This window comes from Xenopus laevis, chromosome 7S, assembly GCF_017654675.1.
Source record: "Xenopus laevis strain J_2021 chromosome 7S, Xenopus_laevis_v10.1, whole genome shotgun sequence".
Classification (NCBI taxonomy): domain Eukaryota; kingdom Metazoa; phylum Chordata; class Amphibia; order Anura; family Pipidae; genus Xenopus; species Xenopus laevis.
The window spans coordinates 111,232,699-111,260,194 of NC_054384.1; the positions used below are offsets into that span (position 1 = coordinate 111,232,699).

General features: G+C 42.6%; 1 protein-coding gene across 1 annotated transcript in view; it reads right to left on the reverse strand.

Annotated features, from left to right (window-relative positions):
• igsf21.S (immunoglobin superfamily member 21 S homeolog) overlaps positions 1-27,496 on the reverse strand; it is a 211,775-nt gene that overhangs the window by 78,732 nt on the left and 105,547 nt on the right. The window contains exon 4 of the mRNA XM_041571769.1: positions 21,110-21,228. Coding sequence (XP_041427703.1) covers positions 21,110-21,228 — 119 coding nt within the window. The remainder of the gene's footprint in view (positions 1-21,109; positions 21,229-27,496) is intronic.

The following is a 27,496-nucleotide window of genomic DNA, read 5'->3' on the forward strand; positions in this document are numbered from 1 at the left end:
CTTATCATTTACAGTAGGGGGTACATTATCCCTTATAATACATGAGTGATACTCAGAGTTCCCTGTATAATTCAGCCTGCAGCCTTGTGCCTTTATATGGTCACAGAACAACCCCTCAGTGACTTCTAATATCCTTATCATTTACAGTAGGGGGTACATTATCCCTTATAATACACGAGTGATACTCAGAGTTCCCTGTATAACTCAGCCTGCAGCCTTGTGCCTTTATATGGTCACAGAACAACCCCTCAGTGACTTCTAATATCCTTATCATTTACAGTAGGGGGTACATTATCCCTTATAATACATGAGTGATACTCAGAGTTCCCTGTATAACTCAGCCTGCAGCCTTGTGTCTTTATATGGTCACAGAACAACCCTCAGTGACTTCTAATATCCTTATCATTTACAGTAGGGGTACATTATCCCTTATAATACATGAGTGATACTCAGAGTTCCCTGTATAACTCAGCCTGCAGCCTTGTGCCTTTATATGGTCACAGAACAACCCCTCAGTGACTTCTAATATCCTTATCATTTACAGTAGGGGGTACATTATCACTTATAATACATGAGTGATACTCAGAGTTCCCTGTATAACTCAGCCTGCAGCCTTGTGCCTTTATATGGTCATAGAACAACCCCTCAGTGACTTCTAATATCCTTATCATTTACAGTAGGGGGTACATTATCCCTTAGAATACATGAGTGATACTCAGAGTTCCCTGTATAACTCAGCCTGCAGCCTTGTGCCTTTATATGGTCATAGAACAACCCCTCAGTGACTTCTAATATCCTTATCATTTACAGTAGGGGGCACATGTTGTTCCAATACATGTATTGCATGTCTGATGCTCACAGGCTCATTCTTTCTCCACCTATTGGGTATAATGATTGCAGTTGGCCTGTAGGAGGGGTCAGATGATGAGAGACAGGAGAGGAACATGTCGGTGCTTATCGGCTCATTTATTCCCCGGGTGCTACTAGTGAGTGAGTGTTTCTTGGTGCTCACTGGGCCGTGCAGGTGCAACATGAGTAGAAATAAGGCAAAGCTGTAACTGTCAGTGGGATTTCACTGTAGTCAGGACTGGTTGGTAGAAATGACTGGATGTGGATATTAGAGGAGATACAGGGTGGGTTGGGTTGGGCACCTAGTGTGGGTGATGATGAGGATGAGAGAGACAAACCTCCAACCAGGGCCGATATAAAGTCTCTTTAAGCAACATGAATGTCTCTTCACCTCCTAATTCTGTTTTTATCTCCCAGCAGGACCACAAGGCACATACTGTGAATAATATTAGGACAAGGATCCCAAATGGAAGGCCAGGCATTTAGTGGCAGGGGGCTGCTTGGGGATAATTGAGTTCAGATTAAGAGTAAATAAATTTTGTTGTACAAAAGTTTTCTAGGTCTGATTTAGATTATTTTTCCTGTAACTGGTAGACTTTATATGTTTATAAGTGATGAGTTCATTTTAATGTTGCACACGTCTACCTTTCTCCTCTTCTTACAAAACGTGTTTTATATAGAGATTTGGGCACCATTGTATGGACTTGGGCTTAGTGTTTAGGCATACCTGTCAGCTCTTGTCCTAACAGAAAATAAATAGTTACCGGAGTGAAGTTCCAGCCCATATAAAAAAGTGGGGATTCACTAAAAGAACGTTCTCAGTCCATACAGAAGACTAGGAAAGCACTGGAATGATGTTTCAAACCAACATGCAAGACAATGAGTGTGTCAGAGATAAACTCTCGTCTCAGCATGTATTGAAGACCAAGGGTGTACCAGAATACATTTCCAGTTCATATGGAAGACTACAGATGCACCGAGAGTTCTCAGTCCATAGGGAAGAACAGGAAAGCAGTGAAGTCAAAGACTAAGGATGTACCAAAAGAAAGTTCTCAGTCCATAGGAAGACTAAAAAAACAAGGCAGTGATGTTCTGGCTCATATCAAAGACTAAGGATGTACCAAAAGAAAGTTCTCAGACCATAGGGAAGACTAGAGAAACACTGGAGTAAAGTTCTGGCTCATGTCAAAGACTAAGGATGCACCAAAAGTTCTCAGTTCATAAGGAAGACTAGAGAAACACTGGAGTAAAGTTCTGGCCCATATTAAAGACCAAGGATGTACCAAAAGAAAGTAGTCACTCCATAGGGAAGACTAGAGAAACACTTGAGTGAAGTTCTGGCTCATATCAAAGACTATGGATGCACCAAAAGAAAGTTCTCAGTCCATAGGAAAGACTAGGGAAGCAGTGGAGTAATGTTCCAGCCCATATCAAAGACTAAGCATGCACTAAAAGTAAGTTCTCAGTGAATATAGAAGACTAGGGAAACACTGGAATGAAGTCCTGGCTCATATCAAAGACTAAGCATGCACTAAAAGTGAGTTCTCAGTGAATATAGAAGACTAGGGAAACACTGGAATGAAGTCCTGGCTCATATCAAAGACTAAGGATGCACCAAAAGAAAGTTCTCAGTGAATATGGAAGACTAGGGAAGCAGTGGAGTGAAGTTTCAAACCAAAATGGAAGACTAGTATGTGCCAGAGCTTAAGTCTCAGCATGTATTGGAATTTCTAGCCCATATCAAAGACTAGGGATGCACCAAAAAAAAAAGATCTCGGCCCATATGGAAGACTAGGGAAGAACTGGAGGGAAGTTCACAGCCAATACGGAAGACTAGGAGGTGACAGTTGACAGTCTTATTAAAGGGATCCTGTCATCAGAAAACATGTTTTTTCCAAAACACATCAGTTAATAGTGCTACTCCAGCAGAATTCTGCACTGAAATCCATTTCTCAAAAGAGCAAACAGATTTTTTTATATTCAATTTTGAAATCTGACATGGGGCTAGACATTTTGTCAATTTCCCAGCTGCCCCTGGTCATGTGACTTGTGCCTGCACTTTAGGAGAGAAATGCTTTCTGGCAGGCTGCTGTTTTTCCTTCTCAATGTAACTGAATGTGTCTCAGTGGGACCTGGATTTTACTATTGAGTGTTGTTCTTAGATCTACCAGGCAGCTGTTATTTTTGTGTTAGGGAGCTGCTATCTGGTTACCTTCCCATTGTTCTGTTGTTAGGCTGCTGGGGGGAAAAGGGAGGGGGTGATATCACTCCAAATTGCAGTACAGCAGTAAAGAGTAATTGAAGTTTATTAGAGCACAAGTCACATGACTGGGGGCAGCTGGGAAATTGACAAAATGTCTAGCCCCATGTCAGATTTCAAAATTAAATATAAAGAAATCTGTTTGCTCTTTTGAGAAATGGATTTCAGTGCAGAATTCTGCTGGAGCAGCACTATTAACTGATTCATTTTGAAAAAATTGTTTTTCCCCATGACAGTATCCCTTTAAGGAGGAAATTCCATTAATTTAAAGGGGAAGTATCAATTGCAAAGACATTTTCCAATGTTTTTAGAATTCCCATGTATAATATTTTCTATAGATTTCCAGTTTTTTGCCCTTATGTCCCAAACTTGGGCTCGCCGCGTGCTGTACCCGGTAATCCGTTCAATATTTATTTCTGCTGAAGGCCGTGAATACATTTCTGGCCCATTACGACTCCTGCTCTGAGCAAATGTGGGTTCAGCTCCATATAAAAAAAAGACAATCCTGTTTACATATTTATTAGTCCCTAAATCTCACATCGTTATGGGCCTGAGTGGTCCGACGAGGTCTTTAATCACGAGCCAGCGCGTCCCGTCACTTTCTGATGAATGCATCTCGCCGTGCATGTTACCGGAATGCGTTTAGCGAAGTGTCCCTGCAGGCCACTCCCTTCTGTCCGACTGCAGCTCCGGCGCCGCGTGATTGAACGCCGCTCTCAGAATTTATAGGTAATGGAATATGTATTTTGCATTAATAAATATGTAAAACTGATTCACTTGCGCTCGGATCATCTATTTTCCTCCCGCAGGTGAAGATGATAAGTTTGTTTCTCATTTATCAGGAAAGAGGCCCCGCGTGATGGAGGCGCTGCGTCTGCTGCCGCTACATACAAAATGTATTCTGATAAACCGAAAAATATGTTTGTTTGTTGTGAATTGTCATTACAAATATTCCCTTAAAGGAGAACTAAACCCCCCATCGAAATGTGTAATTAATGCTGCCCCCTATCCAACCACATTGCTGACAGGGTGTCCAGGGCTCACCTTAGGGTTGTCACCTTACTCCAGACTAACTCCAGGGGGAGGCGGAACCGTGATGTAATAGGAGGTGGGGCCATGATGTGTTGGGGGCGGGACTGTTACATGTGGGGGCGGGACTGTGATGTCAGGGGTGGGGCTATGACATGGCGATTGGCTGATCGCTGAGTCAATCTCAGGGAAGTCTGCCCAGTTTTCTTAATTTGGAAAATGGTCAGCCAGTTTTGACCCGAGCAGCTCTTAAAAAACCGGCCATCATATTGAATACATGTTTTTCTTCATCTGCATAATATTTGCTGTCATAATGTTATTACTTGTTTAATATGAAAATCAAATAAAACATTTTAAAAAAAAAACAAGAAAAAAAAAAAAACCGGGGTTGTCCGGGTCAAAACCAGACAGGTGACCTAGCTCCCCTGCACCTGCGCAGTGAAGTTGGTGGCTGCCATCTTTAGTCACATGACATCCAGTGTCTGGTTCCCTGCCAGTCATTACTGAGCAAGACCATGGGACTGATCCTGGCTACTAGTGGGCATGATCCTTGTTGGTGGTCACTGCCAGGGAGATCCCATGTGACGTGGTCAAAGATGGCGGGCGCTGCGCAACTCTGAGGTTATCTATGGGAAACCCTGGACACACTCACAACAATGCAGCTGGGGAGATCACAGAAGGGGATAGTTGATTTAAAACAGAGGTTTACTTCCCCTTTAAATAAATATATTTGTGTAAATCTAGAAAATGATACATTGTGACTATTCTCTTGCTCACAGTTTGGAGAACCTACAGCTCGGGCACTTAAAGGGCCGGCACATGCTATACCTGTACATAGTAACAGTAACTGCCAATTCCAGTTTAGCCCTGGTGGGATTCATTATTCCTTCCCGTTCCCTGGATGTTGTTCCTCGGTGTTGAATGAAATTCTTGCTTTTTTTGCATAAGGTTGATCCGTCTCTAGTGATGGACGAATCTGTCCCGTTATGCAGACAAATTTGGAAAACGGTTGAAAAAATTCGGAAAACGGCGGAAAAAAACAAAAAGATTGCGGAAAAATGTGCGAAACAGCAAAGAATTTGCAAAACGCATTGAAGTCAATGGGCGTAATGATGTCACTCTTCATGTGTCTTATGTCACTATATCTCCCTGTGAGGGGCGGCTGTGGTTGGGGGACACCGGACATGGGGAGGAGCCTCTGATGGCTGAAATAGAGACAACTTGACATTTCATACCTCCCAATTGTCCTGTTTTGAGAGGGACAGTCCTGATTTTGACAGCTCAACCCACAGTCCCGGATTGTTACTATAATGTCCCGACTTCCTCTTTGATCTCCTGCACCGAACAGCCAATAAAAGATACAAACTTTCTGACCTAATGGACTTTTGGCAGAGAGCCCAGAATAGATACTTAGATACTTTGGAAACAATTTATGATAAGCAAAGAAACAATTGTAACAATTTAAGATAAGCAAAGAAACAATGGTAACAATTTAAGATAAGCAAAGAAACAATGGTAACAATTTAAGATAAGCAAAGAAACAATTGTAACTATTTCAGATAAGCAAAGAAACAATTGTAACAATTTAAGATAAGCAAAGAAACAATTGTAACTATTTCAGATAAGCAAAGAAACAATTGTAACTATTTCAGATAAGCAAAGAAATAATTGTAACAATTTAAGATAAGCAAAGAAACAACTGTAACTATTTCAGATAAGCAAAGAAACAATTGTAACAATTTAAGATAAGCAGGTCTCTTGGGGAAAATGTGACTTGCAGCTTAAAGGGCAATTCACCTAGCAAAACTGTAATAACACAGAAATATGTTCGAATTTTGTAAAATGGACATGGTAATTTGGGGGTGTGGCCACAATATGGGTGTACACAAAAATGTCACTGAGCACCAAATCTTTTTGTCCCTCTTTCTACTTCCTAAATGTTGGCAGGTATGACATTGTGCCGGCAGCTCCACCAGAGGAGGTGGAGTCTCAGTGAATGGGAGGGTCAAAATAACCCCAGGGGGGCACAAGTGGCACGAGGTTCCAGGACAAAACGAAGCTTGTCATGTTGTCTGTATCCAATCAGGGGCCCATCGTATTTTTGCAAAACAGAACCATGTGACTCTGCTGGTAGTCCCAGAGGCTTCTGGGTGGAAGTTGATGTTGGGGTGTCTCTTCTAGGAATGCACTGAATCCTTATTTTGGATTCGGCCGAATCCTCAAATCCTTTGCAAAAGATGTGGTCGATTACCGGACCGAATCCGAATTGTAATTTGCATATGCAAATTAGGGGTGGGAAGGGGAAAACATTTTTACTTCCTTGTTTTGTGACAAAAATTCATGGGATTTTCCCTCCCTGACCCTAATTTGCATATGCAAATCCTTCTGAAAAAGTCCGAATCCTGGATTGTGTGCATCCCTCTCTCTTCTCACAGCCGCTAGGTCATTATATGGGGGGGCAGGGAAGAACCTCTCCATAAAAAGGCAAAAGGCAAAAGGGTAAATGGGTCTCACAGAATGTGCCCCCCACTTGCCCCTCTCCATTTGCCCCTTTGCTTGGTCATTGACTTGCCATTAAACACACTGTGCCGGATATTCGGCTAATGCTCCTGCTCCCTCGCTCTGCTCCGTTACTATGACAACAGGAAACGGGACCTGGAAAGTCCTGTGACAATAAACAACGTTTTCGCACCCTTCAAAGATACAAAAAAGGAGAAATTCCACATGGAGCGTCGGAGAGACCCCCTGAGAGTGATATCATCTTTGGGAATCTGTAATATTGTTCTTTAATTGCTTTTTTATCCTTTGTTTTTTGCAGGTTATGAAAGTTTGAACACATTTCTGTGGTTTTTATGTGTTATTACAGTTTTGCTAATGAAGGTGAATTTCCCTTTAAGCTGCAAGTGACAGTTTCTCCAAGAGACCTGCTTATCTTCAATTGTTACAGTTGTTTCTTTGCTTATCTTAAATTGTTACCGTTGTTTCTTTGCTTATCTTAAATTGTAACCAATGTACCTAAGTATCTATTCTGGGCTCTCTGCCAGAAGCCAATTAAGTTTTAGAAACTTTGTATTTTTTTCTGACTCTTCAGTGCAGGAGATCAAAGAGAAAGTCGGGACATTTCAGAAACAATCCGGGACTGCGGGTTGAGCTGTCAAAAGCGGGACTGTCCTGCGAAAAAACGGGACAGTTGGAAGGTATGCAGTCCAGTCTCTGTACCCCAAGTAGGGATGATACTGAAGCACAGAAGAACTCCTCCTTACCAGCAAATCTGAAAAGCTTTACTATTTCCAGTAACAGGAAAGATTTTACTTTGCTGAGCTTACAGTATAATACATAACAGTTGTCATGGTTGAACTGGGGTGACCAAGGCCCATTGGGACTGCACCCCAAGAACTCCCTCCTACCATTTGGGGGGTCATTGGGGGAGCAAAGGGGGAGGGAAGGATCAGATCTAGGTCAGCAGGGCCCAAAGGGTTTTTTCCCAGTGTCCGACCCCAGCAGTTGGTCTCTTTTCTCCGAGACCTCAGGCCTTCCTAAATCTGCATAATTCTGCACTTTTGTGACACTCTATGGAGAGCATGATGGGAAGTCACAGGACCCTTGCTCTAGAATGTTCTACAAATAAGAAGGTCTGGGTTTCCTATCGAGGTGACCCGGCATCGCTGCTCTACCTGTTCAAGCAGAGTCTCAGAAAATGATTTTTGGGGGAAAAAATGAGCTCCTAGAATGGAAATGCGATTTCCAGCATCGCCGTCAGGCGAGTCCTCCCCCCCCCCTCCACCTCTGGGAGCGTCAGCCGAGCGCATTCATCAATCCCTCGTATGAAAAATGAAGGAGAAGAAGAGAAATTGAAAGAGTCGTTATCTCTGCAGATCCAGACAAGATATTTCCCAGGAAAAGCAGACGCACGGCGAGAGGAAAAAAGCCCCAGAATCTGTAAATAACGCGAGTCTCTGCTGCAAACGCCATCGGGCGACGGGGAAACAGCTGCTCCGATAAAGACGCACAGACGCGCACCAAACAGACATTTTACTGTTATTAAACCCTCGCTGCTTTCTCCCAGCAGGGGCCCGGGCTCCAGAAACTATCCTTTAACCCATTGCGGCAATCCGGTGTTTTCCTGCAATGCAGTCGGGAAGGAATGTGTCGATTCTTATGGACAAAGTTATAAATCAAATAATCCAAACGCTTTCATTTGGCGACTGTAGGGCCCAGCTAGGGGCCCGTTATAGCTGACTTTATTTATATAGCACCAACATATCCCAGAGCGCTGTACAGAGATTATCCATCAGTCCTTGCCTAAATAGAGCTTACAGTCTAACGGCCCACACTCACATTCACTCTTACTAGGGCCAGTTTCATCAGGAGCCAATTAATCTGTCTGTATAGTTTTGGGGGTGAACAGGAAATCAGGGTACCCTATACAGACACAGAGGAATCATATTGTATTGTCTAAGGGACCTCCCTCCCATATGTATAAATACAAATATACAGAGAAGGAATGTTCTGGGCACACAATAAGCTATACCCTCATACTGTACTGTCTAAGGGAATCAATATGGCACCTCCTCCTCCCATATGTATAAATACAAATATACAGAGAAGGAATGTTCTGGGCACACAATAAGCTATACCCTCATACTGTACTGTCTAAGGGAATCAATATGGCACCTCCCTCCTCCCATATGTATAAATACAAATATACAGAGAAGGAATGTTCTGGGCACACAATAAGCTATACCCTCATACTGTACTGTCTAAGGGAATCAATATGGCACCTCCCTTCTCCCATATGTATAAATACAAATATACAGAGAAGGAATGTTCTGGGCACACAATAAGCTATACCCTCATACTGTACTGTCTAAGGGAATCAATATGGCACCTCCTCCTCCCATATGTATAAATACAAATATACAGAGAAGGAATGTTCTGGGCACACAATAAGCTATACCCTCATACTGTACTGTCTAAGGAATCAATATGGCACCTCCCTTCTCCCATATGTATAAATACAAATATACAGAGAAGGAATGTTCTGGGCACACAATAAGCTATACCCTCATACTGTACTGTCTAAGGGAATCAATATGGCACCTCCCTTCTCCCATATGTATAAATACAAATATACAGAGAAGGAATGTTCTGGGCACACAATAAGCTATACCCTCATACTGTACTGTCTAAGGGAATCAATATGGTACCTCCCTCCTCCCATATGTATAAATACAATATACAGAGAAGGAATGTTCTGGGCACACAATAAGCTATACCCTCATACTGTACTGTCTAAGGGAATCAATATGGCACTCCTCCTCCCATATGTATAAATACAAATATACAGAGAAGGAATGTTCTGGGCAAACAATAAGCTATACCCTCATACTGTACTGTCTAAGGGAATCAATATGGCACCTCCTCCTCCCATATGTATAAATACAAATATACAGAGAAGGAATGTTCTGGGCACACAATAAGCTATACCCTCATACTGTACTGTCTAAGGGAATCAATATGGCACCTCCTCCTCCCATATGTATAAATACAAATATACAGAGAAGGAATGTTCTGGGCAAACAATAAGCTATACCCTCATACTGTACTGTCTAAGGGAATCAATATGGCACCTCCTCCTCCCATATGTATAAATACAAATATACAGAGAAGGAATGTTCTGGGCACACAATAAGCTATACCCTCATACTGTACTGTCTAAGGGAATCAATATGGCACCTCCCTTCTCCCATATGTATAAATACAAATATACAGAGAAGGAATGTTCTGGGCACACAATAAGCTATACCCTCATACTGTACTGTCTAAGGGAATCAATATGGTACCTCCCTCCTCCCATATGTATAAATACAAATATACAGAGAAGGAATGTTCTGGGCACACAATAAGCTATACCCTCATACTGTACTGTCTAAGGGAATCAATATGGCACCTCCTCCTCCCATATGTATAAATACAAATATACAGAGAAGGAATGTTCTGGGCACACAATAAGCTATACCCTCATACCGTACTGTCTAAGGGAATCAATATGGCTCCTCCCATATGTATAAATACAAATATACAGAGAAGGAATGTTCTGGGCACACAATAAGCTATACCCTCATACTGTACTGTCTAAGGGAATCAATATGGCACCTCCCTCCCATATACAAAGAAGGAATGATCTCTATGTAGATATATCTATTGCCACATACTGTATTTAAGTTTGAGAAAATAATCACCAAAGCAGTTTCTGCTGGATACAAAGACACCATGAAGCATTTTGTGATATTAAATATATTAATTTCCCCCAATTAAGAGACCCCTCATATATCAGGGAGAGGATGAGCGCATGAGATGTATCTAATGTAACTGCACAGGGAAAGGCTCTCGCTCTAATGGCCCAGAGCTGAGACAGGAGACTGTGAATCCTCCTGAAATTATGCAGATCCCCCCGTCACTTTCAGGAGCAACTCTTGCCAAATAGCCTTTTTATGGCTAAAGAGGAATAGTAATGAGGTTGTGCCACACTGACAGCTTATTTCCCCTTTACTTTATTAAAGACACAAACTTTAGATGTAGAAAAGATAATAAAGACAAAGTGCAAATGGAAAACTACTGAGACCGGAGAGAGAGAGAATGTTGTTTAACACAGCTAGCACAGGCACGGGAGGTTTCCATGGTGCACTTTGAACTACAGCTTGGTGGTGAGGTCACAATGGTGGTGAGGTCACAATGGTGGTGAGGTCACAATGGTGGTGAGGTCACAATGGTGGTGAGGTCACAATGGTTTGGGAGAGGAACAATAAAAATAGCAATGTATCCTCACAACGGGATTGTTACTTCAGCACATACTACGTAAGCCAATGATAAAAGGCCACACCCCTTTTAACAACGCAGCACAGCAACTTGATCACCTTCGCGCATATTCTCTTAAATGGGGATATCTTAATAGACACAATGTATGCACTGAAATAGATGAGCATTGAAATGCACCTGTGTAAGTACTGCAAGGTTGCGGGGAGTCACAGAGCTGTAACCTGCCTGCGGTTTGGCTGGTCACAAGAAGAACAAAGACGCAACAAAACCTCCAGGAAATCACGTCTGGGAAGTTGAAGCTCTCGTGTTGGACTATCCTTGTTTTCCTTATTTTAGGGGCCAAAACTCCCCCACGTGCCAATTGTTTTCTGCTTGCATACTATTATGCACTTCCTGTTTTTCTGCTTACAAGCAATATTAACAAACTATTTTTTTGGCTTGCATACAAATGTGCAGTTTCTGTTTTTCTGCTTGCATGCAGTAGTGTATTGGCTGTTATTCTGCTTGCAATAATAGTGAACTTCCAGTTGTATTCTGTTTGCTTTCATACAACTGTACACTCCCTGTTTTTTCTGCTTGCATGCAATAGTGTACTTCCTTTTTCCTTCTTGCATGCAATAGTGTACTTCCTTTTTTCCTTCTTGCATGCAATAGTGTACTTCCTTTTTTCCTTCTTGCATGCAATAGTGTACTTCCTTTTTTCCTTCTTGCATGCAATAGTGTACTTCCTTTTTTCCTTCTTGCATGCAATAGTGTACTTCCTTTTTTCCTTCTTGCATGCAATAGTGTACTTCCTTTTTTCCTTCTTGCATGCAATAGTGTACTTCCTTTTTTCCTTCTTGCATGCAATAGTGTACTTTCTGTTTTCTGCTTGCTTGCATTAATGTATTTGCTGTTTTTCTATTTACTAGCAATAATGAGTTCCAGTTGTTTCCTGCTTGCATGCAATAATGTACTTCCTTTTTTCCTGCTTGCATACAAACATGCACTTCCTGTTTTTCTGCTTACATGCAGTAGTGCATTTTATGGTGAACCATGCGACTGTACATACTTCTTTATTCTTGTTCACAGCTGGGGATTCACAGGCTGCATTACAATGTTACTTGGCCCTTGGAGCCCCCCATTAAGCACAGAGATGGAATGACCCAGAAAACTTTAATAATTGAGCTTTGGTTGGTTACGCAGCAAATAAAGGGTCAAGTCTCTGTATCGCTTCCCATCAGATCTGTGAGTTATTTCCATTAGAGGGAACTCGCCTGGTTAACAAGCAGGTGGGATTCAGTGAGCGCAGTCGGATTTAGTGCGAGTAGTCAAGCGTGACCTCCAGTGCTGCAAAATATTCATTTATCCCAGCAAGTGGTAGGAAATGATTGGCCGAATCATCTTTCTCCTGAGCCCAAAATGGACTCACCTGGGCATTAAAGATACAGATGAGAGATAAGATTGCGCTCAATTTCACCCCCCAGGTATCCAGGTTACCACTAATGAGCCCTTTGTTGTAAGCGAATGACAGAGAAGGGCAGAGCTATTTATAGGGATATAATAATAATTTCATAGGGGAAGTCAGTGATTCCGGGAGCCCTAATATGCCCCTCACACCCCAGATTAGCCCCCTGCATTTTATTACAAATCTCAATTATTTTTAGTTCAGTTTCTGCCATCGGAGTTGGAACCATCTTTTTTTTTTTTAAAATTTTTAAACATTTTTATTTATTTGTAGTGATGGGCGAATTTATTCGCCAGGCGCGAATTAGTGGCGAATTAGCGCGTTTCGCCGCCAGCGAATAAATTTGCAAAACGCCTGCGAAAATTCGCGGCAAAAATTCGCCCGCATCAAAAAAAAAATTCCGAAAAACGGACGCCGGCGTAAAAAACGAGACGCCGGCGCCGTTTCGCAAATTTTTAGGAGTATCTCGAATTTCGCGAATCCTTCTGCCCAGCCAAACCAAATCCGAATCCTAATTTGCATTTGTAAATTAGGGGCGGGGAGGGAAATCGCATGACTTTTTGGTCAGAAAACAAGGAAGTAAGAGAGAGTTTCTTCTTCCCACCCCTAATTTGCATATGCAAATCACGGTTCGGTATTCGGCCGAATCTTTAGCAAAGGATTCGGCCGAATCCAAAATAGTGGATTCGGTGCATCCCTAATTTACCCCTTTTTTTTTCCAACTAGTTGTAAAAGGAGAGAAGAATAAACTAGGCCTTGATTAATTCGTTATTACTGGTAAATAAGGAGTCAAGTTGAATTTGTATTTCTTACGTATTTGTTTCCAAACAGCAAATGTGTCTCTATATAATGGGTTTTCTCTTGTTTGGGGCTGGTTGATTTTTTAGAGGTTTATGTAAAAGTTCCCGTATGTTTTATGAACCATCTTTGATGAGGGCAGACTCTGAGCAGACGTTACCCCAACTGTGGGAATCATGGGAAATGTAAATGAGATTAATGAGAGGAGACACCTGATGGGGGCACAGAGCTGACTATACACAGGGACTGGCCGCAGAATATTTGGGGCACCAGGTTTGGCACCAGTGAAGCTCAATAGACTCGGCCGCCCCTCGGACTGATGTTTATTTAATAACGGTTTTATTTTTATCCTCTCCAAACCCAACAGAGGACCAATAACAACTCCCTTCTGCCCTGGGTGGGAGGAGCTAATTCCCCTTTGGCATCACCCCCTGTGTGTTTATTGGGGCTCATTTCTAGCGCAGTCTGAGTGTGTTTAGCGCCCTCCCCTCTCCGGCCATTTCTGTGTCCGCACCCCCCCCCCCCCCCATTCCACATCACCAGTAATTACATCTCTCGTCTGGAGCAAAACACAATTGTCTCACATAGAAAACGTCACGTTTATCAGCAAATGGCGCTGGAGCGGCGAGAACTTTACTGACGACCTCGGCCCTGTGACGTCTTTACATACCTCCCAACTGTCCCTTTTTCGGAGGGACAGTCCCTCTTTTGACAGCTCAACCCGCAGTCCCTCATTTGTACTGGAAAGTCCCTCTTTTCTCTGCACTGAACAGCCAGAAAAAGAAACAAAGTTTGTCACTTAATTGGCTTTTAGCAGAGAGCCCAGAACAGCTAACAGGTGCAAATAAGATACTTTGTAACAATTTTGAGACACAAAAACAGTTTAGATAAGGAGAAATATTTTCAAACTTTCATAACCTGCCAAATTTTGTAAAACAAACTTGGTAATTAGGGGGTGTGGCCACAGAAAGGGGTGTGGTCAAAAAATTGCTGCGCTACATGCGGGGAAAAAATTTTGTCCCTCTTTTTACTTCCAAAATGTTGGGAGGTATGTCTTTAGTTACATGAAACCAATTCCTGTCTCACCAACACCGACCCAGATCTTTATTATACACAGGAATAGAACCCCATTATATTCCTCCATTGTCCCATAATTACACCTCTTCCCCTGACACATCTTGTCTTACTATACACACTGTCCTACACTTACACCTCTTCCCCTGACACATCTTGCCTTACTATACACACTGTCCTACACTTACACCTCTTCCCCTGACACATCTTGCCTTACTATACACACTGTCCTACACTTACACCTCTTCCCCTGACACATCTTGTCTTACTATACACACTGTCCTACACTTACACCTCTTCCCCTGACACATCTTGTCTTACTATACACACTGTCCTACACTTACACCTCTTCCCCTGACACATCTTGTCTTACTATACACACTGTCCTACACTTACACCTCTTCCCCTGACACATCTTACCTTACTATACACACTGCCCTACACTTACACCTCTTCCCCTGACACATCTTGTCTTACTATACACACTGTCCTACACTTACACCTCTTCCCCTGACACATCTTACCTTACTATACACACTGTCCTACACTTACACCTCTTCCCCTGACACATCTTGTCTTACTATACACACTGTCCTACACTTATACCTCTTCCCCTGACACATCTTGTCTTACTATACACACTGTCCTACACTTACACCTCTTCCCCTGACACATCTTGTCTTACTATACACACTGTCCTACACTTACACCTCTTCCCCTGACACATCTTACCTTACTATACACACTGCCCTACACTTACACCTCTTCCCCTGACACATCTTGTCTTACTATACACACTGTCCTACACTTACACCTCTTCCCCTGACACATCTTACCTTACTATACACACTGTCCTACACTTACACCTCTTCCCCTGACACATCTTGTCTTACTATACACACTGTCCTACACTTACACCTCTTCCCCTGACACATCTTGTCTTACTATACACACTGTCCTACACTTACACCTCTTCCCCTGACACATCTTACCTTACTATACACACGGTCCTACACTTACACCTCTTCCCCTGACACATCTTACCTTACTATACACACTGCCCTACACTTACACCTCTTCCCCTGACACATCTTGTCTTACTATACACACTGTCCTACACTTACACCTCTTCCCCTGACACATCTTACCTTACTATACACACTGTCCTACACTTACACCTCTTCCCCTGACACATCTTGTCTTACTATACACACTGTCCTACACTTATACCTCTTCCCTGACACATCTTGTCTTACTATACACACTGTCCTACACTTACACCTCTTCCCCTGACACATCTTGTCTTACTATACACACTGTCCTACACTTACACCTCTTCCCCTGACACATCTTACCTTACTATACACACTGCCCTACACTTACACCTCTTCCCCTGACACATCTTGTCTTACTAAACAACTGTCCTACACTTACACCTCTTCCCCTGACACATCTTACCTTACTATACACACTGTCCTACACTTACACCTCTTCCCCTGACACATCTTGTCTTACTATACACACTGTCCTACACTTACACCTCTTCCCTGACACATCTTGTCTTACTATACACACTGTCCTACACTTACACCTCTTCCCCTGACACATCTTACCTTACTATACACACGGTCCTACACTTACACCTCTTCCCCTGACACATCTTACCTTACTATACACACTGTCCTACACTTACACCTCTTCCCCTGACACATCTTACCTTACTATACACACTGTCCTACACTTACACCTCTTCCCCTGACACATCTTGTCTTACTATACACACTGTCCTACACTTACACCTCTTCCCCTGACACATCTTGTCTTACTATACACACTGTCCTACACTTACACCTCTTCCCCTGACACATCTTGTCTTACTATACACACTGTCCTACACTTACACCTCTTCCCCTGACACATCTTGTCTTACTATACACACTGTCCTACACTTACACCTCTTCCCCTGACACATTTACCTTACTATACACACTGTCCTACACTTACACCTCTTCCCTGACACATCTTGTCTTACTATACACACTGTCCTACACTTACACCTCTTCCCTGACACATCTTGTCTTACTATACACACTGTCCTACACTTACACCTCTTCCCCTGACACATCTTGTCTTACTATACACACTGTCCTACACTTACACCTCTTCCCCTGACACATCTTGTCTTACTATACACACGGTCCTACACTTACACCTCTTCCCCTGACACATCTTACCTTACTATACACACTGTCCTACACTTACACCTCTTCCCCTGACACATCTTGTCTTACTATACACACTGTCCTACACTTACACCTCTTCCCCTGACACATCTTGTCTTACTATACACACGGTCCTACACTTACACCTCTTCCCCTGACACATCTTACCTTACTATACACACTGTCCTACACTTACACCTCTTCCCCTAGAGCTACAGGAGAGAATGGACATGTTACTTATAAAGCAGCACCAACGTCAGTACAAACAAACAGACCTTTTTTTCTTGAGCCTGAAATGGAGCCGGATGTTCCCACCATGTTCACATTAACTAATATAATAGTAAAGGCCAGGTTCCCTCATACAAAGATGCATTGGTGAGTGACAGTTAGAGGGTGGAGGAGGGGAGCTACTTTAATCTGACAGTCGCACACAGCGTGCCGAACATACAAACCTTAAGTGGCGTTTTCCATATATATATATTAAAAAAAAGTTTTTGTTGCCCTTTAACAAAGAGAAAATGAACGCACTTGAAGCTTTTCTCGTTGTAGAAGTCGAAATGAATGCCCCCCCCCCCTGTGCCCCAACCACCGATATCATCCGCGCAGCCCAAGATTGTGCCCATAAAGATGCAAAGTGCCTCCAACTTCATTTCCATGAGAGCGTCTGTGTCGGAGAGACAATCTGACAGTTGAAAGGGAATTTGTAGCCGTGCAATTTGCCTCCTCGCGTTCCATGCAGAGCGGAGAATGCGTTTCATGCATCACAAATCAGTCGCTAGCAAAGGGCGCGAAGAAAGGGCCCTTTGTGTCAATTCAGTGCCATCACCTTATTTTGTACCTACACCCTGGTGCCACCCTCCATTGTACCATTCCTCTGCTTATTACTTATTAAAGGGGAACTTTACCTTGCAATTAAAGCTCTTTTTTTGTCTAATGAAAGACAATGGAATTATAAGCAACTTCCCAATATACATCCAATGTAATTATGAAAGTAGTGTCTGACAGTCCCTTTCTGTTCTCTGTTTCTGACTTTTGAAACAATGTAATAGATCAGTTCTCCCCCAGGTTTGTGTGACTTCTCCTACATTGTTTCCAGAGTCAGAACCAGCAGTGCAGAGAATCAAAACAGCTAGACACACAATCGCAAACATATTTCGACATTTAGCCATAAGAATGAGGTAGTTGCTTAGAACTGGGTGAAGTTTGCCTTTAAAAGTTTATTTTGATATTGGTACCAACAAAAAAAAGAATCAAATTGAATCTAAACCCTCTTGGATAAATAAAGGCCGGTCTCTCCAGGAGCTGGAGCCATGTTTTGGCCACTAATCATGCGCCTTTCCATGCGGCGGGGGTTGTCTGAGGACATGATCGATGGCTCGGAGAGAGAACTGCCATTCAGGCATGACCTCGGCTTTGGGAACATAAATGGCTCTTTCTCCTGCAACTGCCAGTTACATACTCACAGGCGGCTCCTTTATTCCCAGACAGCGCCGTCTAATCCCCCCCACTGCTCATTGTTTGGAATAATATGTGGCCCCAGGCAACCAATGGAAATTGTCCCTTGGCTAATTGGGCAGATCTGGCATTTTCGGCTGAATAGGGTTGGCATTTTCTCTAATATCTCTGTACAGTGCTGCAGAAATGTGTTGGCATTATAGAAATAAAAGGGAATAAATATAATAGAGGGGTGCTTAGCTTTACTTTCCTCTTGCTCCCAGTTGTAATATTTGAAGTTGTAAAGAATTTCTCCCCTGACTGCTGCCATCAGAGTGTTCTAGCTCCACCCACTGCTTGAGTCACAGACTCCCTACCCCTGTAACATGTCATCAGAATATTCTAGTCCTTAAGGGTAAGGCCACACGAGGAGATTTGGGAAGATTTTATCGCCTGGCGACTAATCGCCTTGTCTTTTGAACGACTTTCTCCCCAACCAAACTGCCTCTGCGTTTTTCCCCCATAGGCTACAATGCAAAGTCGCCTGCGATAATGCACATGCGGTGATGCGTTTTCAATAGTCCCGAAATTGCGACTATTGCATCGCCGTGTGTGCATTGGCGCAGGCGACTTTGCATTGTAGCCTATGGGGGAAAAACGCTGAGGCAGTTTGGTTGGGGAGAAAGTCGTTCAAAAGACAAGGCGATTAGTCGCCAGGCGATAAAATCTTCCCGAATCTCCTCATGTGGACTAGCCCTAATGGGTACAAAAAGGGGTGGAGTTTAACAGAAAGTGGGCTGAGTTTGGAACAGATAAAGATCATGGTGTGGCCAAAATACACATTTTTATGTTGCAATGATATTGTGTATATTTGGTTCCAGGGGTGCAAGGTAAGGGGGCCCGGCCCTACTACAGGGATCCCAGGTAATTGATGCTGCCCTGAGTGTAATTAACGGAAACAAGATGTAATTACCGCCCAGGCTGTTATTTGTTTAATGACAAGATTGATTTCCAATCAGCTGCTTCTCGCCCGTCACGCCACGGGAATGTTAATGTTGCGCCGATCACCTGACAGAACAATCATAGACTGACACTTTAATGGAGCCTTCTGCGTTTATTGGCTGTCGTAATCCAGAGAAAGTGCGGCGCAGCCCTCGCCAAACACACATAAAGATATACAACTCCCATTCAATCGCTCGGCCAGTGTAGCCACCTCCCTTAAAGGAACAGTAACATCAAAAAATAAAAGTGTTTTAAAGTAATAAAAATATAATGCAGTGTTGCCCTGCACTGGTAAAACTGGTGTGTTTGCTCCAGAAACACTACTATAGTTTATATAAACAAGCTGCTGTGTAGCCATGGGGGCAGCCATTCAAGCACAGGATACACAGTAGATAACAGATAAGTACTACTATAGTTTATATAAACAAGCTGCTGTGTAGCCATGGGGGGCAGCCATTCAAGCACAGGATACACAGTAGATAACAGATAAGTACTACTATAGTTTATATAAACAAGCTGCTGTGTAGCCATGGGGGCAGCCATTCAAGCACAGGATACACAGTAGATAACAGATAAGTACTACTATAGTTTATATAAACAAGCTGCTGTGTAGCCATGGGGGCAGCCATTCAAGCACAGGATACACAGTAGATAACAGATAAGTACTATATAGTTTATATAAACAAGCTGCTGTGTAGCCATAAGTGCATCCATTCAAAGGTTACACAGCAAATAGCAGATAAGCTCTATAGAACATAATGGTGTTATCTGTTATCCCCTATTTAACCTGCGCCATATAGCCTTTTTTTCAATTTCCACCATTCCTACGTATCAGCTTGTTTATATAAACTATAGTAGTACTTATCTGTTATCTACTGTGTATCCTGTGCTTGAATGGCTGCCCCCATGGCTACACATCAGCTTGTTTATATAAACTATAGTAGTACTTATCTGTTATCTACTGTGTATCCTGTGCTTGAATGGCTGCCCCATGGCTACACAGCAACTTGTTTATATAAACTATAGTAGTACTTATCTGTTATCTACTGTGTATCCTGTGCTTGAATGGCTGCCCCATGGCTACACAGCAACTTGTTTATATAAACTATAGTAGTACTTATCTGTTATCTACTGTGTATCCTGTGCTTGAATGGCTGCCCCATGGCTACACAGCAGCTTGTTTATATAAACTATAGTAGTACTTATCTGTTATCCACTGTGTATCCTGTGCTTGAATGGCTGCTCCCATAAACCAATAATTTCCCAACATTCTCAGTGTTTCTGAGCACAAACTTTATACCGAGATGCATTCAGAAATCATGGGGCCCCAGGCTACTAAACTGGCAGGGCCCAACCACTAAGGGCACCCATTGCCTGCTCAGCACCCTTCAGTCACAAATCCTATTAATTTACCCACAAATATCCCCCAGCATTCCTTTTTTCCCAAGACCCAGTGAACCCCAACCCCTCATCTTATCCCAATCTTCACCCACTTCCTGAGCCTGTGGCTCTGACCCTGCGAGTATATCCAGAACGCATGCCGTAAAGCAAGACACAGCTGCTGTAACGCTCGCATGAGCTGCAGGAATAGCTCTCCCCTATACAAGTGCAGGTAAATAAATGAGATTTGTGCCAGAATACGTCTCACTTCTCTCTGAACTAACCAGCCGTGTCGGAATGACATCAAATTCCCCTTTCATTTCTATTACATCATAACGGGAGCAAAGAATAATAATTTGGTCACGGAGATCTCTCGGAAAGATACAGATATTTCACTTGTAATGAATAATTAATTAGCACGGATTGGTGCTTGGAACGCGCGTGCGAGAGCTTTGATATCCATTAAAGCCCAGTCGCACTTCACTGAGCGCCATTAATCTACTTCCAATAGCCGGGCCGGCTGTAACATGTCACACGAGTCCCAAGCACTGAGCTTGCCAAATATCCCTGTCCTTCCCTTGTCTCCAACCACAGTCCAGCTTTACAGACAGCGCTGCGAAATATATTGGCGCTATAAAAAATACATGTTAATAATAGTACGACTACAACTCCCAGCATTCTCCAACGGCCAAAGGTTCCACGGTGGTGTAAGTTGTAGTTCAGCAACATCACAATGGACACGTGTCCCCAGCACACAAGCAACTCAGCCAATCAGAATGAAATATCTCTACTCACACATGACATTGAGGAACACGTTGTCTGACGACAGCACGACTTTCTCCCTCGTGGCCCGGTCGTATATTCCAACGTGGCACTCGTACGGTCCATTGTCGGAGATTCGGACTTCGGGGAGTCTGTAAGGGGGAAAGTGAAGAGAGTCAGACGTGGAGCATGAACCCCAGAATCTAAACAGACAAAAAAGGAGATGGGGCCCATAGTCAAGAGAATATTATTGATAGTACGATGTAGAGAGGGATATTCAGAGACAATTTGCAATTGGTTTTCATTTTTTATTATTTGTGGTTTTTGACTTATTTAGCTTTTTATTCAGCAGCTCTCCAGTTTGCAATTTCAGCCATCTGGTTGCTAGGGTCCAAATCCCCCTAGCAACCATGCACTGATTTGAATAAGAGACTGGAATATGAATAGGAGAGGCCTGAATAGAAAGAGGAGGAATGAAAAGCAGCAATAACAATACATTTGTAGCCTTACAGAGCATTTGTTTTTTTACATGGGGTCAGTGACCCCCATTTGAAGGCTGGAAGGAAGAAGAAGGCAAATAATTAAAAAACATATTTATAATAAAGACCAATAGAAAAGTTGCTTAGAATTGGCCATTCTATAACATACTAAAATTTAACTTAAAGGGGAACTACTTTTTTAAGTAGAGGCGGGAAAGCAGGGTAAAGGAGGGTAAGGGTGAGATTTGGGGTGAACACAGTGTTGGACTGGGCTGGTGGGACACCGAGAAAAAACCCTCACCGACCCAGGCCTACCCCCCCGCCCTGGACACGGGCAGAAATTTCAGGAGGAGGGAGATAAAATGTACAGTGTGGGGGGGAGGGCAGATGTTGAGAGGAGGGCCCCGAAGTCAGTACTGATGGGCCCCCGGGCACCCCAATGTTTGCTGTACTAGATGTACTAGATATACAGGACCAGTATGTCTATGACTGACAGATGTGAGTGACACCGATTTGCTTCTCGGACCACTTACGTTGATGAGCGAAGTTCTCCGCTGTGTTTCGCCACAGAAATGACGCCCATAGACTTCAATAGGAGAAAAAAAAAATGTAGCGGATCAAAAAAATTTGCCGCCTCAAAAAAACATTGTCGTAGACTTTTATGCATTACAGCAACATTTTGGGTGAAGCAAAACGGGTTAAATTCAACCATCCCTAGTTCTGAGTCTGTGAGCAAAAAAAAACTCGGAGAAATAACTGGATCAAGAGATTTCCCAGGGCTCCTTTCCCTTTAAATAGAACTCGTGTTACCGACTCAGATAAATAGAAGAAAAGATAAAAAAAATCAAGAGTTGGAATAATTAAAAAAAAAGGTCAAGTAACTTCTCCAGTTTCAGTAAATCGTTCACTTTCTCTCCACAGAGCGACCCAAAGTCACTTGATAATGAATCAGTCCATTAAATCCATTAAAAATAGATCTGATAAATAGATTCCTGAGTCTAATTGCTCATCACATGGAGGAACCCCGAGCTACAGAGATGAACTGCAACAAGAAACTTTATGTCATAGTGATGTGAGCAAAGGCTGACGTATGTCTGTCATCTGTCTGTCTTCTCCATTTGTCTCTCTCTCTCTCTCTCTCTCTCTCTCTCTCTCTATCTATCTATCATCTATCTCGATCTATTTCTCTCTCTCTCTCTCGCTCTCTCTCTCTATTATCTGTCTCTATCTCTCTCTCTCTCTCTCTCCCTCTCTCTCTCTCTCTCTATTATCTGTCTTTATCTATCTATCTATCTATCTATCTATCTATCTATCTATCTATTATCTCTCTATCTAATCTATCTATCTATCTATTATCTATCTATCTATCTATCTATCTATCTATCTATCTATCTATCTATCTATCTATTATCTATCTATCTATCTATCTATCTATCTATCTATCTATCTATCTATCTATTATCTATCTATCTATCATCTATCTATCTATCTATTATCTATCTATCTATCTCTATCTATTTATATCTATCTATCTATCTATCTATCTATCTATCTATCTATCTATCTATCTATCTATCTATCTATCTATCTATCTATTATCTATCTATCTATCTATCTATCTATCTATCTATCTATCTATCTATCTATTATCTATCTATCTATCTCTATCTATTTATATCTATCTATCTATCTATCTATCTATCTATCTATTATCTATCTATCTATCTATTTATCTATCTATCTATCTATCTATCTATCTATTATCTATCTATCTATCTATCTATCTATCTATCTATCTATCTATCTATCTATCTATTATCTATCTATCTATCTCTATCTATTTATATCTATCATCTCTCTCTCTCTCTCTCTCTCTCTCTCTCTCTCTCTCTCTCTCTATCTCCCTATCTATTATCTTTCTCTATCTATCTATCTCGATCTATTTATATCTCTCTCTTTCTCTATCTATCTATCTATTTCTTTCTTTCTTTATATATCTATTATCTATCTATATCTCTCTCTCTCTCTCTCTCTCTCTATTATCTCTATCTATCTATCTATCTCTCTCTCTCTCTCTCTCTCTCTCTCTCTATCGACAATTTTTATACGTGCAACTATTTTGTCCAAATGCATTAAATACATTTTGTCACATGATAATTTTGATGCGCAGTTTCTTGAATTTATTTGCGGGTGGCAAAATGTAAGTCTATGCCTGGCAAATTTATTCGCCCATTGGGTAACTGGCAGTTTGTTAGAGTTGATATTTTGGAGTAATTGCCTCTGTGCACCAACCTGACACCTTCTCACCCTAAGGGACGGGGAGTTTGTATGTGGGACCCCCAGCCCAGGTGTAAAGAGAATTAATGGCACAGTCAGTGTATGAGAACTGAGGTTATTGATCAGGCCGGGGGGCCGTCAGTATTCAGAGAGGAGCAGCAATAGGGCCAATCAATAAGCTTTTAATAACTTCACAGGATCTTAATGCAGTTCAGCCGCTCGACTTTCCCAACAGTGACAGAATCTCACAGATAAAGTAATTGTGTTAGAGACAAACCGACGTGTCAACTCCCAGCAGCCCGGCCACAAGGGACTAATGGCCCCCCGACTGGGAATCAAATCTCTTGCTCTTCATAAACCTCATGATCCCCCCTCACTGTGTCTCCCCATAATCCACTCTGACACTTTCACTCCCTGGTGCATAATGGCAAATGTGTGAGACGGGAAAAGAACCGATGAAATCGGGGGACCAGTCGTCATCCCCCAGTGCCACCCCCAATACTGTTCCCCAGTACCATTCCAAGTGTCATGCCCATACCCCAATACTTTTCCCCAATAGTGTTCCCCAGTGTTATACCCCAGTTCCATTCCCCAGTAGTATCCCCCAGTACCATCCCCCAGTTTCATCCCCCAGTACCATTTCCCAGTACCGTTCCCAGACGCTCGTTCCCACAGTATAGTGTTTCCTTCGCTAACCCAAGGTACCTATTTTTATGAACATACGCCCTCCTTATATCAGTGGCAGCCCCCAGCACTTGTTATGGTCTTCCTTCCGTGTTTAATATCGCTGTACAGTTATGTTGCCGTTACAGAACTGCAGGCGAGCAGCCCCGAGACCGCTACACTTTCATATCCATATATTGTTTTATGCAGTAACAAACACAAAGACATTTCAGCAAATAATAAATTGGAGTCACAGAGGCCAAAAATACCATTCCAGATAAAATCTCCAGCACAAACATTATGTCATTAGGCTGCAGGCAAGTAAATTAATGTTCAGTTTCGGTGAGGCTGCCTGGGCCTCCAGCTTCTGTCTCTTCTCTCTCTATGATACTGGTCTGATGCTGAGGCATGCTGGGAGTTGTAGTTACATCTCATATCCTCAAGCATACAGAAATTTTTCCACACATCTGTTACATCTCTATGGAGGGTAACAACCCCAATTTGTCATAGCTTTCCTTGTAGCTCGGATCACTCATTCCTGCAATTGATTTGTTTGTCCTTCCTTGAACTTCTTCCAGACACAGAACAACTGGAAAAGGTTCAGAGAAGGGCAAGTAAATTAATTAAAGGTAAGACGGATCTAATGTGCAGGGAAAAGGTATGAGAAATTGGTCATTCTCAGAAATAGGCACAAATATCTCCAAGGTCAGGATAACATTTTATAATTAGAAATTCGCCATGTGATCCGCTAGACTGAAGGAAAGGGGATTTTACTATTAGCTGTCAGTGTTAATTGGATTCCCTAACCTAAGGAGGGGATGAGTGATTCATTGGTGGGGAGGGAAATGGGGGGGGTGAGAATGCTCTTACCATCAGCGATAGGAAGTCGGGTTCTTTATGCTAGTAATCCTACTTCTGTAGGCATCTTAAACGCTGTCCTAAGGGACGAAAACGTCCTTTCTCCCTTAATACAAGGGTCAGAGATCTTGCCCAACCAAGGAATATCACTCACCGGATTCTCCGCTTGGGTAGGGAAATCCCCCTAAAAACACCATGGACTAGGCCCATTAGAAAAGTAGAGACGCAATGAGTGATGCTCATTCGGTGGGGAGGAAGGGATCTCACCCCGATTCCTAGCTATGGCTAGAGATGTGAGGTTCTTATCATCTTGTTTCCTCACCACAGCAAGTGAAATCACTCTTGGTGAGGTCAGTGAGTTATTTCGGGCATTCCCTCGTTCTCCTCATTGTCCGGAAGAGTCAGCGCATGAGGCGAATGAGTGGCAATTCATTGTGCCTGTGAGCAGGTAAATGTGAAACCCCTTCCTATGCTGATGTAGAGGTGATCTGAAAGGGAGTATTCTCGCACGTCATCATCAGTTATACTGGGAAGGGGTCTTTGTTTACGATCCTGTGTCCATGAGGGAGTGGAAGATCATGTCACCAGAGAGCACTCAGTTCGTTATGGGACATTTCGATCTGGGCCTTAAGCGAAAGAGAGCGACCATAATTGAACTTGACCAGCCTAATAGTAAAATACTTATCCCTTTCTTCAGATCTCAGCGGTAATCACTAATGAGTGTAATTTTTATTATTAATTAAAAATAGTTTATCCGTGGACCGTCTCGAAAGACTATATGCATTAGTTGCCTATTTTTTCGTTAGAAGGCAGCTAAACGTGTACCAAAATTGTTCTCTATATAACCTTGTGATTTTCCTATCACACATAGAACTCTGTCACAACATCTTGATATTCTTATAATATATTGCACCTTCTGAAAGACATTCATTTATCGCAGGGTTCATGTTATCGACGAAAGTCATTCCACAAAGCAAAAGGCAAAACGCTACAATCATTCAGGAATGAAATGGTATGAGGAAGGCCTAAGTGGCTAGGTAGATATACAAGGATCTAAAGGGCGAAGGGGAATTTAAGGTGAGCATAGTGATGTCGAGGCACGTCGGTGACAGAGATCGATTAAATTGGATTGGTTGAGATGGAGTAGTGGTACATCATATTTCTTATTTGTGGATAGTGGTATGTAGTTAATGAACGTTACAAGTCTGCGCTTATGGAGGTAGCTCAGCAGACCAAGTAAGTATTCGCATAGAGAAGAGGAGAGGACGCAGGATAGGCGGAGGCCTTCTACGACAAGATCAGCCGTGGCGTTATCCAGATGATTTATAATTCTTGAAAGCGTTTGATAGAACGGCAGCCTAATAGTTGACTCGTAATAAAGTCGGTTTGTGCCTGGAAGCAGTTACATGCCGGGAATGGTGATGAGTATGAGTTCAGTAGCATGCTGTGACTCCAGATTTAGATTGTGAAGATGTTGTGCATTTGGTGTTGTTACTGGCCACTTATATAAACAAAGTCAATTACTATGTGGGAATTGTGAGCATTGATAAGTAGTAGCGGGCTTTACGGGGGAGCTAGGCGTGACGAGTACCGTGTAGACGTAGGCGAACAAGAAGTTATCAGCGAGATGGTAGAACACGTACAGTAAGGAGGGAGCCAGAAGTAGAGAGTACAAGTGTGATGGGGATTAGCACTGATGTATATGAGTTAATAGAGAGTGGTGCAGTGAGAGTGGTTCATAGGGGTGCACTGGGGACGAACATACTGGGGAACTGAACGTGCTTTGAAAGGTCAGTGTCATTAATTTGAATTTGATTCTGAAGAGGTAACGTAGGAAGGCAGTGCAGGGGATTATGACAGAATGAGGCGAGGCAGAGGAGGAGGGCGGTGCTGAGTGTGTGAGTGAGCGCTCGGCAGCAGTGTTTCATGTAGGATGGAGAGGTGAACAGTCTCTGGAGGTGGGTAGGGCCAATTCAATAAGAGAAGTTAACGATGTAGTCTAGACGGCGATCTGCGATGGAGAGAGCTCGAAGGTAAGAATATTTTTGGCAGAATGCGTCTTGGGTGATAATAGTAATCAAGTATGATTCATTGGTGGGTTGAGGAAGGAGATCTGCACCATCAGGCATTAGGAAGGGGTTCT